Source organism: Amphibalanus amphitrite, unplaced genomic scaffold, assembly GCF_019059575.1.
Source record: "Amphibalanus amphitrite isolate SeventyFive unplaced genomic scaffold, NRLGWU_Aamphi_draft 000619F_arrow, whole genome shotgun sequence".
Lineage (NCBI taxonomy): Eukaryota > Metazoa > Arthropoda > Thecostraca > Balanomorpha > Balanidae > Amphibalanus > Amphibalanus amphitrite.
The window spans coordinates 183,993-204,429 of NW_024882113.1; the positions used below are offsets into that span (position 1 = coordinate 183,993).

Here is a 20,437-nt window from a genome sequence, read left to right on the forward strand (position 1 = left end):
AGTTGCCCCCCCTTTACTTCTGCGACGATATCGTCGCAACGCGAAGAGATAGAGAAGCGAAACTTTGCACACATCTTCCTGAATACCTAGCCGAGGTTGTGTCCAAATTTGGTGTCGATCCCATTTGATATGACGTCACAGTGACGTCATAAGTGAAATTATAGATTTGCGACTCTCATATTCCTCGCGATACAGCACATATATGGGACCGAATATTAAGGGCCGATTATTGGTCAGAAACTAGATGGAAGTGTAGAAAGATGTTTTAGGATGACAGCAGGTGCTGTCTAGTTCATTTACAGTCGAGTTTCATGCTTAGCGTCATCAGAAACGGTCCATATCGGAAAACGACAAAACTTTATGACGTCACTGTGACGTCATCTTAGGTGCTACAACCACCAAACTTTCCTCAAACATTGCCTAGGTATTCATTTGAAGCTATGCCAAGTTTCACGTTCGTAGCTCATCAGGTTTCGGAGATATTTCACAAAACGTAAAGGGGGGGCAACTTTATGCCCCCCCCCCCCCAGCGGCTCGTGGGTTAACGAAGGAACTTGTTCACAATCCTTTCATACACCAAACGAATTTGGTCCCAATTACACGACGCTACACACCGAGAAAAACAGGCCTAGTCGTGAAAACGTCAAAGGCCGGAAAAACTAGTGCTGAAATGAGCCCACAAACTTTCTGGGACGTAATTCATTCCAAACTCATTGCAACCAAACTGAAACAGGCCGAACTTTGGGCCGGAGATATTTCACAAACAAGGACGCTCGATTCGCGGAAGGTGCGCCACCGAGCTCCGAGGAGCCATTAGAGATAAACACCGCAGATGGGAGGTCGCGCCGTGACTGGATTTCAGCCGACTCGGCACTTTTGCGCCTCCTGACCTGGATACGCCACCCCTTACACAGCACCGGCCGCAAATACCGGCGAAAAACAACACGAAATACTCGTAGAGCGCACAGCGCTGAAGTCACACGAGATAAAACTACAAACGTAAAAGAGTTAAGGGAGAAGTAAGAACACACAAACGCTTGAATCTAATATTGTTTGTGCGAAACATATTACAGCTGCACTATTGCAAGTCTCAATCGATCGCTCATATGACGATAAATCGCATTTACACGTAATGTGGTCAAGGTCATATCTCTCTAAGCCGTATATATAGAGGAGCCTTTTCAATATCTCATCTCTTTGACAGCACGGGTGCTGCTTATGTCCTTTTTCTTGTTCTTTTTCCTTTTTTAGAGATGCACCACGACAACATCGTCGTCTCTCACCTTCTCATCGCTTCCGTCGTGGCAGTCGCGGTCACCGTCGCAGCGCGCGCTCAGGTTGATGCACTCTCCGCTGGCACAGGTGAACTGGGAATCGGGGCTGCAGGTGGTCGGCTGAAACGGAGGAAGAGAGACACGGTCAGAAGCCGAGACGCGCTTCTTCTGCATGAGACGGCATACTGTGGCAACAGACGGTACATCGCTGGGAAAGAAGCCATCAGACGGCGAGACAAATAAGACTGGATCGTTCTGTCTTCTCTGGCTTTCGTGTATCTTTTTAACCCGCGCCCCGTTGGGCTCTGCCGAGCAACGCGCCCGGTTGGGGGGGGGGGGGGCCATTTTGGCCCCCCCTAAGATCTCGAGAACCACGCAACATAGCGACAAGCGGTAAACGGCGTTGGATAGCCCCAACGGGGAACTACTTTGTGACCCAATTTTATTGACCTAGGTCAAACCGATGACGTCACAGGTCAGGTCAAAGGTCCAATTTTCACCGTTTACAGGCACTTCAAGAAATGCGTTGTAAAATCGAGTAAAATGCATTTCATTGAAAATCATCGATGGGGAAATATTCTTCAAACACATATTTTGCTATTTGAGGTCACTGATACCAGGTCAGGTCACAGAGGTCAGGTCACGGGGGGGGTCACAATATGAAAGTGTCGTGTGATACATGTTTTATGGTCCATTTTACATGACAAATGCGATTATATGGGTCAGGCAGCCTTTGGGGCCAGCTTAGATCACGTTTTGGTCAAGGTCAGGTCAAGGTCAGGTCAAGGTCAGGTCAAATTAGGTCAAATTTCAAAGTTAATATTTTTGCATAAAATGGGTATCGAATCGATGCAGCTCATCACGGGGAGTTCAATGGTGGTCTTTGTTTTGCCGTACGTGGTCTAGAATTGCTAAAAATTGAGTTCAAAAATTTGACGTCATCATTTTTGAACAGTTTTTTCGCTATAACTTGGCCAAAAAACGAGATATCGATCTGAAATTTGGTATGTATATAGAAGAGCGCTGGGACTATCACATATATTCCGGTTTTTTCGAAATTCGGAAAATTTTTGGATTTTTTCAAAGTTTTTCTTAAAAAATCAATTTTTTGATTTTTTTTGGTCAAAAACCAAAAATTTTGAAAATCCGAGATAGCAGTTTTGTAGCGCCGCTTTTTGTCTACTAGACCATATAAAGAGAACTTTGAAATTGCTTGATAACTGTAGATTTGGTGAGCGTTTCAAGATTGCATGTTTTTTGCCCATTTTTGCTCGAACATGACCTCAGTTTGACCTCAATAACTCCTGACCTAAGGTGACCTAAGACTTGAAATTTGGTGTGAAGATGTCAAATTGATGCCCGGGAAGGTACTGAAAATTTGGCGGCGCTGCGCGCCGCCGTTTTCTTGCTATTCAGGAAAAACCACAGGGGGGGGGGCCAAAATGGCCCCCCCCAACGGGGCGAGGGTTAATAGGGCTAATTGTTTCATATTACGGTCATTAAGGTTGGAGCTAAAAGATAGGACCATCGTCCTCTTCCCAGAAACATCATTTTGCCCAGACACGCGCATTTCGGTGCCCGCCCACTATCTCAGTATTCCTTCCTTCCTTATCTCAGTATTCCTCTTCGGGACGGCCGGCGAGCAGAGCTCGGCCGGCAGACAGACCATTTCGCCGCGGCATCTCCGGAGCTGAACCCAATCTGCCTGCACGCCCATATGCAAATAGGCCATTCTCGGATTATTACTTCGGCCAAAGAGCTGGCAATGATGGCGCAGAGATTTTCAATTCGCCGCAATAGGCTGGGAGCGTGCGGGCTCCGGGTCTGGGGCAACATTCAATAACATTACGATGGGAGCTTTGAGCCGGCCGGCACAGGCATTCGGCATTTTACATTTCTCAACATTTCACATTTCATTTTGCAAGACAGATGGTGCCGGCAAATGTGGCTCATAAGGCCAACTGATGAAGGTCTCGTGTTTTTCTCTCTCTTTTGGGCCAACTGAAAACAAGCCAGACTGTCGCTAGACGTGACGAATTTCGTCGGAAACAGAGCGAGTAAATTCGAAGGAGACGCGTCTCCGGAAGGAAACACCCGAGCGACAGCCGTGACAAACTCGACTGAATAAATACGAGCTCCGGTGTCTGAGACATCTGTCCTAGCGTCATCTGCGCGCGGAAATGAGGGAGAGGAGCACCACGGACGACAAATTGGACAGGGTCGACCGTCACACTAGGAATGCAAATATGGGTGATGAATTTAGGGGCATATGAAGAAAAGGGCAACGAGGCGCATACCTACATCGTCGAAAGTCACGTACTAAAAAGTGAAAGAGAAAACACTTTGCTCGTAAGAACCAAAAATGCCTGATAATAATGGAAGCAGATACGGTGACTGGTTCAAAAGTAAAAAAAGTAAATATATGCTAAAAAAAATAGCCGACACCATGGAAGCAGATTAATTAGATGGATGATTTAGCCCATTGGAGACAATGTCATAGCTCCAATCTAACCCTAGCCACACTCACCATGCTCTCACCACTCTCTCTCCCCTCACTACTCTCACCTTGCAGTCCTGCTCGTCGGAGCCGTCCTCACAGTCGTTCTCTCGGTCGCACACCCAGCGCTGGTTGATACAGCGGCCGTCACCGCAGGTAAACTGGTCGGCTGGACACGTCTGGGCTGTGGACGGAGCGGGCAGGGTCAGAGGGGGCACACCGGGCCTCGAACGGGTGCTAGGGAGGGAGCATAGCACGTCTCATAACGACCAGCATACAGTGGACTATACAGTTATACATACAGTTGAGCTTTATCGTGACCGAGGAGCATATTTGGCCAAATGACTGTGATTAAATTAAAAGAGTAATAAAAATATTTGAATTACAACCACCAATGCTATATGAACCTACAAGGCTGCATGTGCATTTAAAAATGGCATATTATAGTCTACATACCGTGATGTATCCGATCACATGCATTTACGTGAGAAAATACCGGGCCTTATGCATTTCATCACAGTGATAGCGTAAGCCTCACAGTGCAGAAAAAAGCTATATCAAACATCCGAGCATAAACAACAGCGCTGGTCATGAGATGCGAGCGGTCGATCGGTGTCACTGGTTTCGACAGCCTGGCCTGGCGCGGACAGAACCCGACCCTCGAGACCAGCCTGCTGAATACCACGCAGGCAATGCATAGAAATGTTTGGCCACAGCGGCCACGGGAGCGCCAGCCGCGCGATGCGATATGATACAGAACAGGAATAAATTCCGCGCAAATCGCGGAGACCAGGACCAAGTCAGGCATGCTAAAGATGCAGTAAAAGGGAAAGTCCAAGCTCTCAAGTTTACATTTGTAGCAATCGGCACCAATAAATCTAAAAACGGCCTCGACGACCATTGACTTTCCGATGTACTTCAGCCAAACCATTTCAGTTTAATACATTTCCCAAGGCGTTCCGTTAATCCAAAATAGCGATTAACTGTCCCATCGCTCACAGAAACGGCTACTTAGCTCATCAATAGCAGCTAGACGCCAGCGCAGTGGTCTCAGACAGTCCCCAACAAAACGACAGCCAATAGTACGTGACTTGACCGAAAAGCAGCCTCTATTTCGCCGAGAGAGCCGAGTTTGGCAGCCCGCGGAGAGCGTCCATCGCCGCATCTCGATCCTCTTCCACAGCCCACGTTGACCCGGTACCGTCCGTCTGGCCTCTGTCTCGACTCGTGGCCTCTGCAGAAGAGCGGTAGGCTCGGCAATGCGGCTGTATCGGTCTGCACACGAGCCCCTGGGCCGCCGTATGCCGCCCGGCGGGGCCGTCAGTGTCGCCAACTGTGTCGGCGCAGCGCACGGCGCGGTTTTACGGCCCGAAGCACAGCGGTGCCGTCCATTCCACTCAGGGCGCAACGACGGCCGTCCGTCGACAAAAGGCAAGCCCTAATTCGATTGAGCTGGCAGAAGAGGCCTTCCAGACTTCCCACTCGACTCTCCTGCAACGACCGCGTCTGAGCTGTGTGGCGAGAGGGACTGAGTGCGCGGAAGAGCTCCTGCTGACCTTCCGGTCACCGCTGTCCCCCCGGGGAGGCAGACGACCACCGGCGACCCAGAGGTCATCCGGCAGACGGCCAGTGGTCATTTGTTAGTGGGCGGTGGCCAACTGCGCGCCCTCGGGACGATACCGTGCCGGCCTAACGAGATGGCCCGTTACGGCCAAGCGGCGCCCGACGAGGCAAAGAGCCAGTCACGAGGACGGCCGTGACAAGTCATGTGTCTTTTGTCTTTATAAAAAGACTAGCGATATGAGACCGGCAAGCCGGTGGGAATCCAATAACAGGTTTACACTTCACACCGGCTTACAGGAGCACCTTTCAGACGGTCCCAATTATGCAGCCGGCGGAGTCGTGTTCCGAGCTAAGTTCAGGCTAAGAGCTGTCAATACCAGTCTGTTGGGAGCCCACGACGGTGTCCTGGTTACTCTGGAACCAATAGGATGAACAGCCGCCGGTGGCCTGCCTCCCAGAGGTGTCATAGCCTCCGCCGCCGCCGCTGGGCCGTTCTGCTGAATTGGCACGACGCGCAGCGCCGCTCCGGGGTCCCGGCTGGGCCAGCTCGCGATTTAAGTGGCAACACTCTGCCGTAATGGGCCCTAGTGTCCGGCATGAAAAATGGATCGGCTTAGCTGCGAACCCCATTTATGGCGTCGGCATTATTTATTGCACGGCGAGGTGTTGGAGCTGGTCGGGCGCCATCCGACCGGCCAAACCGCTGATGGAGCGCTGGCAACAGACAGTTACCGGCAATACATCGGCCGGAGATTTATATAATCGGACAGCAATCGGCTCCCAGAACAGGAAATAGTTCCGGCCAATATAGCCGGGATCAACTGGGGCCATAAACTACCAGCGACGGCAGCACGATCCGTCGACCATTATTAAACGGCGCAGGCTGACGCTCGCAGCTTTTGGTAGTCGCCCATTTGCTCGCTCGCACGACTCGCATCAGAGACACGAGCCCATACAAGCTGTGAAGGCCAAAAGGAGACGACACCGCCAGCGTGCCTTTTCAGAAGCCTATAGAAATGCCGAGTGGATGGAGGGGGAGACGGGGGGGGGGAGCGTCGACGGATCCGACGTCGGGCGGTCGTTTCTCGGCAGAGACACGGACGGGACGTGCAGCGACTACGGTACAGGCCGGGACGTGCGTTAGTGGGTGAGAGACCGAGTGGCCGTGCTCTACAGGCGAGGAGGTGGGCCGAGCGGGGTAGAAGACAGAGCGATACACAAAGCAGAGAGGTGACCACCACAGACAGATACATCGAGTGACAGTGGCGGCCCGGCCGGCGGGCGCTGTGACCGGGAAGGAGAGCTGCTTACTACAGTTGGCCTCGTCGCTGCCGTCACTGCAGTCCTCTGCGCCGTCACACAGCCACACGACGGGCACGCACTCGCCCGCCGACCCGCGGCATGCAAACTGGTCGTCGGCACAGGCGCGCGCCGCTGTCGGTCAGGTCGGGTCGGGGTCGTTAGCGGGTTAGATCGGGGAGAGGGGCACCCAAGGACGGCGACGGCGGCACTTACAGCAGCCGAGCTCGTCGGCGCCGTCCTCACAGTCTGCCTGGCCGTCGCAGCGCCAAGAGGCAGGCACGCACTGGACCACACCGTCCGCGGCGCCGCAGCGAAACTGCTCGGCGCCGCACTGCCGCGCCGCTGCAACACGGCGGACACACACACTGCAGAGCCGGCACGGGGAGAGAACGATTATACGGTACTGGTAGACACGAAGAACGGTACCACAGACACGGAGAACGGTACGATAGACACGGAGATGTGCCTCAGACAAACACAGCGAAACTGTTCGGCGCTGCACTGCCTCGCCGCTGCAACACGGCGGACACACTCCAGCCGATATACGGGAGAACTGTACGGCAGACACGGAGAACGGTACGGCAGACATACATACTACATAGTGATACAGCAGACAGGTACGGTGGACACTAACCGAGACAGGGCGGTACGAACCGGGTATGACCAACGCGCAGGGTGGTGCGTCAAACTTAACACAAAACAAAACACAACACAGCACAACACCTTAGAGTACAACGACCAGCAACACATTTCGGGGATACATTGAAGCTGAAATAACACCGTTCCGTACGTTCACAGTCGCCAAGCCCCAATATAGTGGCCGGAACACACAAGGCCAGCACAAAACACACACCTCGTTGGTCCTCGGGCCCTCTGTCAGCACGGCTGCCAATAAGACCATTATTGGATGGCCACCAACAGAGCACCAGAACAACACTCGAGCCTCTCGAGACTCGAGTCGCCACAACACCAACGGAGGAACGACCGGAAAACGACACAATGCACTGAAGTGACACATCATAAGGGAGCTCCACGTGCCAACATGGACATGAGACATTTGCAACGACCAAAACATGTCACCCGTCACTGCGGTTCGTTTTGGACGTCTGCCGATCCCCACCGGGCTCTGTTCGATCGTGGAAGGATAGCTGCGGGCGATCGACCGAGGGGATCGCCTGGCCAGGCTCACTGCCGGGCAGGCGAGCGGGCGGGAGAGGGGGAGAGGGGGAGAGCAGGGCTCGACGGCCGGAGACGGACTGCCCGGTTAAACGCGGCCACTGAACGCTATCGGCAGATTTATCGGAGTGACCGCCGGCAGTCGGTAGTCGGCACCGTTTGTTAAACAGCCCGCAGTGGCGGCGGGAGGCATTGGTGAGCGGATGGCGGTCCGGTGAAGGATGGATGGATAACCTATGGTGGTAGCTGTGACATGAACGTGAGGATAAGAGACGAGAAGTGGTGGTTTGGCGACCACAAAATAAACATTTTGAAAACAGAGACAGAGGACAACTTAGACACAGACCAACAGCAGTAGCTTCTTCACGCAGGGGAATGAACTGAGAAAGCACAACAATAAGGCCCAACACATCAGACATTTAGGAAATAATCAAGCATAGTTATGATTATATTTTAGCAAAAAAATTTAAAGCAAAAACACAGGAATAATGAACTTGCTACACATTAACCACTTTTCACAAGTAAATCATTTTTTATTCTTCGGTAGTAACGTTTGAAATCTCGTGCATTTTCGCACCCATTCGTGACCATCCGTCGGTCGGAGCGGCTGAGCCACCGTTCCTGTACTCACCACAGAGCTGGGGGTCCTCGTCACTACCGTCCTCGCAGTCATCATCACCGTCACACTGCCAGCGTTTGATGATGCAGCGACCGTTGCCGCACTTGAACTGGGTGTCGTCACACTCGACCGGTTTGGCTGTAACGAAAATACATAATCGTCAGAAACAGCCATTATTCACCTTAGACCACGGTGTTACATTAAACCAACAGTTTCATGAGCGAACGTCAAACGGGAGCGAGCTTAAACAGAAAGACAAAGATAAAAAATTATCATGACCCAGAAATTGTACACATAAGCCTGCCTGCTTTATGAAAGAGTAAGGTGAGAAGTGAATTTTTTGTGCGTGGCGCCTGTTGCTAGAAAAACTATATTAAAAAACTGAGCTCTTGGGAGCGATTGCCGTGGTTCAATGTTTTGCGTCGAAATCGATTATACACAACGGGCCGATACAAGGCCGTTTCAACTTTCAGTTTCCTACATTCTAAATAATCAAAGACGTCTAGGGCGAGGAATGCAACGGACCGATTGTCCAGATAATTTACCTTTTTGTAGGCTATCCATGCCCTTCAAAATAAACTTTTATAAAAGTCGGCGAATTGTGACAAGTTTTGGAGGGACAACAAGACATGCCTTTGACGGCCAATTGAAATAGTTTCTTTGAAGTACCTATTTCGGCGTCAAACTGAAATGAAAAACATTCCGGAAGTCTATATGACCTTTCTCAGCCTGCTTTACGAAGAAGACGTCAGGTATTACAAAACTTCGAACATCGCAAATACAATCTTCCGAGCACAGAAAACAGCATTCGCCTTCGGGCCGGTGCAATAATGCAGGGAAACAAATTCGTTCAAGCTTCAATTCGACTGGACTTGTCGACAAAAGAAGAAGAAAAGAAACTTGAAGCAATGGGAAGAATACGCCAAAAGATTCTTCAAAGTAAACTTTTCAATGTTATTTTAGTCAACAGAAAAACTAGATTACGATTCAGGTATCTGGCTGAACTTGAACATGTTTACAATAGCACGCTTGGTGGAGCAATCTCGAAAAAGCTCTCGTTTTCCCAGCATTTTCGGCGTCCGTCGCGACCCCATCCAGCACCCTTTCAGCGCGTTATCTGAATTGCGTTGTCACCATTTGGAACGCAGCTCGGCACGGCGCCGGCCAAACTACCCGGCCGAATGAGGGCCGGCGCGTGTTATTGCATAGTGTCCCCGGGGTGCTACCGAGAGGCGGCTCAGACAGAGCCGCGGAGGTCGGGCGAAACCCACCGCACGAGATCGGACCTCTCACAGCCAGCCGAGTCCCCGCGGAAAAACGCTACCGAATTCAGATCGCAGAGGAGGCCGATCGGTATGCGGAACAACACGCGAACAAGTCAACACAATTCAAAGTTGAAAGGGCTCAGCATCGGTTTGCGGAAAATCTCCATCAGCAAACTAGATCCGACAGCGTTCGATATCCGTCGTATCAGCTCGGAAGGAATGGAAAGGAAAAGAAACAATATAACGCGGCACCCAGCCAAGTCAGGAACGCCGCATCTCAGAATCGTCCAGAGCAACCAATCAACCTGTTTCACTTCTCTAGCCCGTGCCACACACACCACACCATCCTGTAAGCAAACATCTCTACAGCACATGCCCGATCCCCCATGAGCAAGAGCATGGCACAGAGGCTCCCGAATGCCCTCTCTGGGGGCGACAACCTGCGGTTGCCACCGACCCGCAGCGGCGCCGGCACGCTGGGGGAGGGGCGGGGGTCCAATCGCCAGCAGCCCGTATGACTGTCGGCACGATGCTGCGCCCCAATCATCTCGGCACGGCGGCACCGAGACGTGCCCTGACCCTCCGAGTGAACCAGCCCCTGCGCTACACGGCTCAGCGGTGGGATGTTGGCAAACACCAGAACGCGGAAGACGACGGATCGCCCATTATTATCATACAGTCGCAGAAAAATGAATGGGCGTAACGTCTGGACAGGATCAAAACACAGCCGACCGTCAAAAAGCGGAGGGCGGGGGAGGGTGCGTGCTGCGTCGCAGCCGAATACGAAAGGTCGACCGGTTTGGTCAAAGTCCGCTGCGTCGGCCGCCACTCAGGAAAAGGGTGGTGATTAGTGCGCCGAGAGGTCAGCCTACGGGTCAAGTGGCAAGATAGCCGAGGATGCGAATAAACGTAACACATGCCACTGTAAAAGTTAGGAAACATTACTTATTCCTTAGGTAATGAGCAAAATTTTCAAAAGCGACTTCGGAGTAATATTTTAAACACACAGAAACATTGCTTACCTATGCATGACAAGAATCTAAATCAGCGGTGAAACGACAAAAATGCAGCACGAAGTGGCTGGTACAGTTGGCTGTATGACCTTGATACACCTTGTATTTATGGACGCCGTTAAAAAAAAAAGCTCCCTAGCAAAGTTGATCAGCCATTGGGTTTTGGAAATTCACATGCCTTTGCTCACATCCCCCACTAGCCAAAGTTATTGCAGATAGGTACGCATCGGATCGCAATATCAAACGAACCATTTCGGCAAAATTACGTCTGAGAAATATCTAACAAAAGTAAATGAATATTAAGCCAATAAAGGGTGATATCCCATTTGGGTCACGCCATTCTGGTGTGCTGAAGTTTGGTGAATATTCAACGTGCCGACGAGCAAGTGCGCGTTATACGAGCATATATCAGCCGTCAATTTTCAGCTAGATATTTTCATAATGTCGCACTGCTTGCGCACACATTTCAGGATATGCCAGTTGATAACTGTGCCCGAATTTCAGGTGCAATTCCAACAAGATCAACGTAAAATAGCACACTAGATGAAACTCAATTGTGAGTTCCTCTACACACAGAACAATTCAATTCCAAGCGCCAGCACTGCAAAATATGCGCACGAGATCCAGGGCTTTCGTCAAACGCTTTCAAGATAATTCGTTTCAATGAATTAAATATTGCAATTTGCAACAGTCGCTAAACTTAATGAGAGCAGCGCATTTAGGAAACAAGTTACAATGAACATTTATACAATTAATCAAAATCTTGGATATAACTTTTTACTGCTGCTCACGGGCGCGAACACAAGGCTCAGAACATGAAAGCGTGCCACCCACTCCCCCGAGCAAAGACTATATCCGGTGCTTACGTAAAGTCAGTGCCTCGATGACCACCAGCCCAGCCAGGAGCGGTAGCAGGGAGAGCGTCAGAAGACGTGGTGTCGGCCGGACAGCCATAGCGGCGGTACGGAGAGCCCTCGCTCGATCAGAGACAAACCGAAGCCGGACGGACGGCGACCCGAGCTGCATTGCTCCGACCCCGACAGCGTCGTGCCTTTATAGGAGGCCGCCCCGGCCCGCTGCGGCCGGTGACCGACCGGTAAACAAACGGCCGTGCCCTGCCCTCCGGCACTGCGAGGGTCAACCAGCCGCTGGCCGCGGAGATAAAGGGGTCACCGAGATCGAACATCACGGGGATGAGGGCTCCTGTCGCAGGTTGTCAGGGAAACGAGCGGACACCCGGCGAAAACACTGCCCGGAGACAGCAGCACCCCATACGGAATTCCCAGCGGCTTTGTGTCAATGTTTGGCAACTCAGCCATACCAATCGCTCCAGTGCCTTGTCGTGGGATCTTGAGTGATAGCCAAAATAAGCATGAGCTACCAGGTATAAGCACTTACTTGTCGCTTCGGCGATAGGCAGCCCCATCCCTCCTCACACACTGCAATAAGGCGCTACGCGATAGCCGCCGCCGCAGACTCTTGCCGAGGCCACGGACCACCATTGCGGCTAGGATGAGTGAGCGCTGGCGTACGTGACCGTATATCAAACCATCTCGCTGGAGGCGCTATAGCCGCCGGAGGCAGCTCACCGAGCAGCGATATTGACGGGTGGCACGGCGCCGCGCAGATGGAGGTATGAGGTGATATGATCACGCCCTGAGGAACGTGACTCTCCACTAGCGCTCGCGAGGTTATCTGGAGGTATGTGAGAAGGTCATGCAGGTTGCGAGGTCTTGAATCTTAGTTATGAGGTGTTCCTGATTAATCTTATCGAAGTGCTTCACCGAAGAGATGTTTCATAAGAGAACTATATATATAAGCAGGGCGCTCCAGCTATCATAGCCCAACATCTGAAATCAGCTAAATGTTCGTAATAGTAAAGGGATTAATTTCGATGATCTGTCCTTTTTACCTCGATGATCTGTCACCGTTTGACCTGGCACTCGGCCACCGGAGCTTGTGTGACCTCTGATCGTCGATAACCGTTGAAGATCGATTCATCATATGAGTGTCTTGCTCCCATAACATTATTCATTGTCACCCAAGCTATCATTTCAATGACCACCAGCAATGCTTCTGAAACGAGATACCCCTGTCCATCCCCAGATTACAATCACATCCCAACCAGCCATTCCAGTTCCAGCACCTTTGAGCGCAGGTATAGCGGTCGGTATCTCACCGAGAAACAAATGTGCCGCCTTCAGAACTCGTCAGCACCCGTATGGTACCGTTCAACCGAGTCAGTCGGCTCTGGAAGATACGCTTCCAATAACGACAGTCGAGATCAATAAAATAGCGCCTCGGTGGCGAGAAATGCAGGCGCGCCGGCCTCTGAAAAAGTCCACACCCCGCGTATAAGAACGGAACCAATTTCTCCGCCGCATTTTTGTTATTTACCAGCATCGCCCAAGGTTTCGGACCGGAAAACACGATGGCTCCCGGGAGTACCCAGCCACGTTGTTAAGTGGCGAACTAACGAGAACTACTCTAAAACCGTTGATAAATGCTACTTAGTGTTCCGTGTAAATCTCCAGCCACTTAGGCTGATGAAGAATTCCGTCGGTGGTTACAATTCCGCACCTTACGGACACTAATGGTCTGCTCGAATTGAGAGAAATTATGCCGGATAAAAACAAAACAGACCTGCCGAGCGTGCCGAGTTGGCTGACGAGCACCTGCCGCCGGCCGGCAGGTTGGCCCGCACTGCAGACGTGCCCGGCGGGCCAGCCTATCCGGCGCGGCGGCTGACGCGTGGCACGGGAGCCACCAACGCCAGCGCCGGGATAAATGATTATTTGGAGGTCGAAGAGATAATTGTTCGACTCTATCATAAAAGGGCGTTCCAGACCGATTAGTTGGAGATGGACTGCCTTGTCTAGTCACGGCACCACTAATGACAGAAATTAGCTCAATAGCAAGCGCTTAAGTTAAAATTGTTCGGTGATATAGCAGGATAGAACAATAGCTTGGGCAGTGGCAGTGCGGCACAGAAGTACATATTGTTTGGAACCTTTGTCTTTGTTCTACTGTCAGTGAATTGTAAAGAATACAAGCATAAATAATAAAAATATATAACTGAAAAACCGAACGTATAGTATGGAAACAAGCGACAAAAACACATACAAGCTTAATTCTTGCAACACTTTTTCATCGAGTGGCATTTCATGTACTCGCGACTTAAACATTGCATTGAAACGGATTGCTCCGGATTGTTTGGCTCGTATACATTCTCCACTTACAGAACATTTATAAAAGAAGGACTTTTAGCAACGTTTGTAAACAAAAAGCTTGACGCACAGTGCTGTTCTAAAGAAACAATGAATCAGGAATGCCAAGAAGTGAGGTGGAATAACATTAGGTTATGACAACAACACTATGTAGAACAGCTTAAATGAATAATATTTGCATGGAAACGTGGAGTTGATCCAAGTAACTATATTATTTTTACTATTTTTAAGTCCGAATATATTTGCTTAGGTTGACCCATCAAAGCGCATTGATCATCAAACAGTGAACAACAGAACACACGGCATATGGACCACATACACGTCAAGCCATACACAAAGCCTACGCTCAACTTTGCATATCGTCGCACTATTTTGAAAGTAACGTGGGACGGCGTGTAATAACATACCGTTTTCCTCGTAAGCGTGGAGCCATTCCCAGCCGTGGAACGCGGCACCGCTCACATTTCGGGTGATTAGATAGGACGACGGGATGAAACAAGCGTGGGCTTCAGGGATCCCATTTCCTCTGAAGTTTGAAACTTACACATTAGCATAATGCTACGGCTTTTAATGTGCGCTCCGAGAACGAATGATTCAATGCCTCCCAAATGCGTCTTCTCAATTATCATTCTCACATTTTTCTTAAATCACATTTTACCATTGGATTTTGGACTATTTTTACGTCCGAACAGAGCCAGTCTCTGAAAGGCGCCGCGCTGCGCCAATCCGGGATAGGGGTGGCAATGGCACGCCCCGACCGCTAACCGGCGGTACTCCGGCGCCGTGCACGCAGATATACTGCGCATCTGCCCAAACCCCGGCGGGCACGACCGACCCAGGCGGCGGATGTGCGTCTCAGGTCATCGACGCCGCACGACTGTAACGCCGACGTTAAATATGGAGTACGCCCTCGGACGGGGGTGGGTGGGAAGGGGAGGAGGGTAGGAGGCGAGGGATCAGTCCGTCTGGCCGGCGCCGCCGCCGTCAATCAGCTCGAAACACTCCCGATTTAGCCGGTCCGGTCAGTCGCGGGCCGCGTGATGCGACCCCGTGCCGACCTGACCTTTGACCGCCGCGCCGGGCGACTGACCGCCGTGCACGCCCAACCCAGATGGGCAGCCAGACACGCGCAGTGCACGCCCCTCACAGGGGGCGGGGTACTATAGTGCGTAAACACACGACCTTGACAGTGAAACGCATTACGCACCAGCAGAGGCTCGGCCTAGCTATTATAGACCAGCGATCTCATTGGACATTGCCTTTAAAAGGTGAATCGTCGTATTGCGTAAAAACATTTAACGAAATAAAATGAGAAATGTGGCGCCTATAAGTCCCTATAATAAATGCTCAAATAAACCCATTACATCAGAAGCCATCATAAATTCATCGCAAACAGCCATCGCTACCAATAGCGCTTCACATCAATACACCAATCAGTATTGAAAGGTCATCTTGCAATAGCCGAATCCCTCTAACTGCCGTGCTCGCGCGCCACGCTCGCGGCCAACCGCGCCACGCGTTGTGCAGGTCACGCAGCGGCCAAGGAATTACGTGACGTCTGAGGGATGCAGCGGCGCAGGCCGGGCTCGCAGCGGCCCCAAGCCCACCCACCCACCGGTTTTACCCAGCGGCAAAAAGCGGCTACTACGCCGCAGGACCGGTTGCCAGGAGCCGCCGTTTGACAGATCTGTCACATGACGGATGGCGCTGACGTCAGGCCGGTACGTCTCCGCGGTCCGAGCCAGGTCGGACTGACACGGCGTCCGCTGCTGAGGTCGGACCAGAGGAGAGGAAGGTGAGACAAGCCCTGAGCGGACCACAGCCGCAACCAGGGAGCCACGGAGCAGGTGGCGGTGGCCAGATTCAGCCGGCACTTGGACGCTGGGATTGGTCGCAATCAGCCAATCAGTCTACTGATTGCCCATCTCGCCGGTCGAGACCGAGCCTCGGCGCTGCCTTCGCGGCGTCGGCGGCTGCCGCTGACGGGGCCGGTTGGCGAGAACGGCCCTCAATGGCTCCCGCGGGGGTCAGCTCCTCGGAGCTCCTAGTTGAGGACTTCTCAGACAGGAAATGGTAAACTACGCTTTGTCGTCGCGCCAGCACATCCTCCAACATCACAACTGACCGCCGACTGCTATCTGAAGTTGATCCGCGTTCACAAAAATAGACGATTCGAGGACACATGCTTCCCGTCGATGCCTACACATTTTAACTTCACACAAAGGAAACAACGGAGGCACAGAAGCAAGCTCTGCAACTTAGGAAAACCAACAAAGCATCTGACTGTGTAGCTCACTCACGTAGAGCTGAAACAAATGGCATCATATCTTGCTCACTCAGCATAACTAGTTCCCAACTAAACTGACCTCTGATGGCAGAATGGTGAACTAAGAGTTCGTCTATTGCAACACTAGCAAATGTGAGCATCCAGACCTCAACCAGCAAAAAGTCACTGCAGTTCTTTTTAGCGTTTTGGGCTCCGCCCTCTGTTACGGAGAGCTATGCTGGGTCTGCTGAAAGATATGCTAAGCAGACGATTTCCTACAAAGGCCCTTCACTATGTATGCCTGACATTCTCCTCTGTGACACGCGATCCTGTCGGCCTCGCCCCTCCAAACTCACCAGTTTGGCAGTTTGTCCCCAACTTCCCTTCGTCCACCGTCTTCGGGGGACCAAAACAAGTTAAGCAAATTAACGGAACGGCTGAAGCGAGGCTCGTAACTCTCAACAACGAAATTCCAAACTTCCCTGATCCACATCATAAAATAACGCGGGAAGGGCCGCTGGAGGAACGGATGACTTACGGAGAAACTCAAAGTTCGGCCAGCCGAGCCAGGTCGCGGGAGAACGGCTCAGTCAGCACGCAGTTGCTTCACAGTAACCAGTTACTTCAGTAGCACGACATGCAATCTCGCAATTCGAGCGACACGGTCGACCACAGCAATGCCCCCGGCGTCAACAGTCTTGATAAGCCGTGCGGTTCTGGCAGTCCAAAAAATGTACGGTGCGGTGTGGCAGGGGGGTCGCGGCGTCCGACGCGCAGAAAACACATCGTAAACACCCACCGCGGGGAGATGAGGTGCGTGTGGGGTGTGGCGAGGAGGGCAGAGGAGGGATCGCGGGCAGAGCGGGGCCCGTGTAGAGGACCAGACCGACCTGACGAGGTGAGACAGGACCAAACGAACCAGAAACGTCGCGCCGCGCCGACAGCGGCGTGAAATGAAACAGAAGCAGAGCCCGCGCCGCGAGAAACGGCCAGGCCGAGCTGGACGGCGGACGGCGGCTCCAATCCTTGCGGACGAGAACCTATAAATTACAGGGGATTATATCCCGCCGAAATGGCACGTTCACGTCAAGGAAGGCGCATTTTAGACTAACGGCAAGGAATTTAAGAACCTCGAACACATTTCAGAAAGTTAATTACACTTCTAAAGGTTTCATTTAAAACCATTATCATGCAACAAATGCCTGAGAAGCAAAAGAAAATGTAATGTTCACAGTTATATGAGGAGCTTGCCTTTTATCAAAACACGGCAGTCTGATAGCGCCTCGCGCCGCGCGGTACACAGCCAAAGGGAAAAGGCTGTCGCCAGCGATTCTTACGACCCAACGGGGCAAAGTAGAACAACAATAGACGATCGCATCTCCGGCAGGAGGGCAGAAACTGTTTCCCGAGAGCGGCCACAGCTCATGTTAAGAACACAACGAAGAAGTATGATTAAGGGGTTTTCAGCTTCCCAGAGGCTTTCAAAATATGTAGGACGCTAAGTTTTAAACACGGCTCATCAGTCTACAAACGATCAGATTATCCGGCTGAGCGAGAGCCAATGCCGCGGAGTCCACTAAATGTGGACATCACGGGGCAGTTTTGGCAGAGTTCCCCGCATGCCGGGCGGTGGCCGGCCGGCCAAGCCTCCGGACGAGCCTCCTGACGAGCCTCCGGACGAGCCTCCTGGCCGGGTCTCAGCTCGCGGCACGGACCGGTTCGTGGAATGGACAGCAGCACCGCGGACTACCCCAGAGTCCCGACACGACCTGCACTGCAGCTCAGTATCGGGCTGCGGACGCATGACCGGCTGGCCAGCGCCCAGTCCGCTCCGGACCTGCCGGCGACGACACGCCGCGGTGGCGGCGGCCGAGGCGGTGTCGGGGGTTTGTGTGTTGACGGTACCAGCCGCCCGTGTCACCCGTCACGCCCCGGGTGACGACTCGTCACGCACCGATCGTGTGTCGGCCGACATGCTGAACCAGCAGATACTGCAGTTTATATTGGCACGGCAACGGGACTCTTCTTGTGTCGCCAATCGGTCGGGAACGGGGCTTCGTTTACAAGCTGTTTATAAGCGGATTGGTCAGCCGTAGGCATTACCAGAACGCCGTCGCGAGGTAGTAACATCAGCTAGCAACGAGTAAAAACTAATGCCTCACGGGAAAGATGACAACAGACCTACATCTGTCGCCGTGAGTGATAAATACCACACATCTCTACGATGGAAGATCTAACATTCCTTCGATATATCCAACGGAGTTCATATAAGATATGGAGATATGGCGGAAGCCTCCATGCAAGGCTAGCCTCCCATTTACGCACGCAATGCAACCCCAGATTATCATCGGCGGCGCATAAGCCGTGCGCCTGCTGCGTCGGCGGGCCGCAGCTGGATCGTCTCGATGTCACGCTCATGTCTTATGTCCGCGGACAGCACAGGGTCGCCCTGGCTCCGGTTCGGGGCGGCTCTGGGCCGCATCTGACGCACAGCGACACACTGATTACATTATACGGCTGCCGGGTCGATGACGAGCCAGACTGATTACACTCGCCGTATGAAGGCCCGTTCCAGAGGAAATTAGATATCTTCGTACAGACGCACCGTCAGCCACGGTCGCCGATCGGGGTCATAAAATGGAAAGATTCCATCCCGGGCACCAGCGATGACAAATGACAAATCGATGAGTCTTGTGACGCGAGAGTTGCACGTCTGACTCCACCCCAGACCAATGGTAGCCTGTCTGCTGTGCTCCAATCGCATTAGCTCGTGCCGTGTCACCACGTCCCGCCACACTCCCGGCGGGCGGGCCGACGGGCCGGCGCCGCGCGTGACGTCACGGCGCCCCTGCCCTCCCTCGGCGATCGATTCGGGCGGCGCGGCGCGGCCGGCCGGCCGGTCCCACGGCCCAGTTCCGCCGCGGCAGCCCGCATCGATAATGTCCTGTCGTCGCGTATCCCGGGGGTGCCCGCCGTACGCACGTCGCTCCCCTGCATCGGAAGCGACGGGCGCAGACCGACTCCCAATCGCGCGCTCCCCCGCGCCGGCGGACCGGTCACGCTCGGTCGTCCCTCGACGCTCATCTGCAGCGGCGAGGGAGCCCCTCCCGTCCCCAGCCGTGGATCGTCCGAGCATGGGCCGACGGTCGGGTGACTGCTCCAGATGAGATCGCCTCCCCTCCCTCGTCCCCTCCCTCCCCCGGTATCGCCATCGTCCCCAGTCACCCAGAAACAGACCGGTCTTCGGACCGTCTGCAGTCCCCTGCTGATGTCTGCCGGCCAGCGGCTCATGTTCGCACCCAATAATGGCAAAAGCCCGTTGCGAGGCCGTTACAGATACATTAACGCTGGTTGCGCGGTGCCGCATGCATGTGCTTGACTGACCGCTGGCCACAGCCTGGCCATCGATCGGTCAGTTGGTCCGCCGGTCCTCCGATCGGTCGGTCATCCATCGACCAAAAGACGGATCGGTCAGCCGACCGGGGCGAGGCGACAGCGTGCCGGTCACGAGGGAGACGCGACACGACTCGAGCATTTGGCCCTGCCGGCGTACATAGAGACGCTCGCAACCCGCCTCAGCCGCGGAGGCTGGGTGACATCGGGGTAATACCATTAACCCAATCAACTGCTACGGACCTTGGGGCGATGCGGAGCTACAGACTAGGGAGCCAGCAGCGAGTTCAACAGACTGGAAAGGGCAACTCGTCAGGCAGCTAAAGTTACTGAGTTCTATGCAGTGTCGGTCGATATCCGTCAGTTTAGTTAGAACGGGCAGTTTCCTTCCGTCTGACCGCACGGCTAAAATCTATATTCAGCGCCTGAATTGTTTGACGTCAGATATGCTAATTGGACCTGGATGCAATTCCCGGCAGTCCCGGATTTCAATCACCGTATCTCTAATTGCTTTGCAAATTGGACCTGACCTACGCCACGCCCATTTGAATCACGTCTGATCGGAAACCGTTAAAGCCGATGTAATACGTGGCCCCAGTGGGGATCAACACCGGCGTATCAGCGTCTGTTCGTGCGTATCGGACCTCCTCGAAACGATAGCGTGCCAGACGCCACCCGTGACGGCCAGCGTCACTGATGTGGGACGACGGATGGGCGTCGGCCCGCAGTCATCACAACGAAGGTCACCGGCATCCGATGTAGGTCGAGAGACTAATACAGCTCTCAAATTGCACCGTTTGCACAGTGCTTAACTTCAGAGCGATGCTCGTGATGCCGCTGAG

The 20,437-nt window shown here is 52.8% G+C and overlaps 1 protein-coding gene across 12 annotated transcripts in view; it reads right to left on the reverse strand.

Annotated features, from left to right (window-relative positions):
- Positions 1 to 20,437, reverse strand: part of LOC122363391 (low-density lipoprotein receptor-like) — a 47,186-nt gene that overhangs the window by 16,996 nt on the left and 9,753 nt on the right. For 6 of the 12 annotated variants that reach the window (XR_006253358.1, XR_006253359.1, XM_043332603.1 and 3 more), the window contains exons 3-6: positions 8,444 to 8,569; positions 6,850 to 6,978; positions 3,840 to 3,955; positions 1,284 to 1,394 (exon numbers count right to left, since the gene is read on the reverse strand). Coding sequence is in view for 8 of the 12 variants with exons in the window: in XM_043332603.1 (XP_043188538.1) it covers positions 1,284 to 1,394; positions 3,840 to 3,955; positions 6,850 to 6,978; positions 8,444 to 8,569 (482 nt within the window). In the remaining 4 variants the exon portion in view is untranslated. Of the gene's footprint in view, positions 1 to 1,283; positions 1,395 to 3,839; positions 3,956 to 6,645; positions 6,769 to 6,849; positions 6,979 to 8,443; positions 8,570 to 20,437 lie in introns of all 12 variants that reach the window. The other 6 variants (XR_006253360.1, XR_006253361.1, XM_043332605.1 and 3 more) reach the window with 1 other exon arrangement.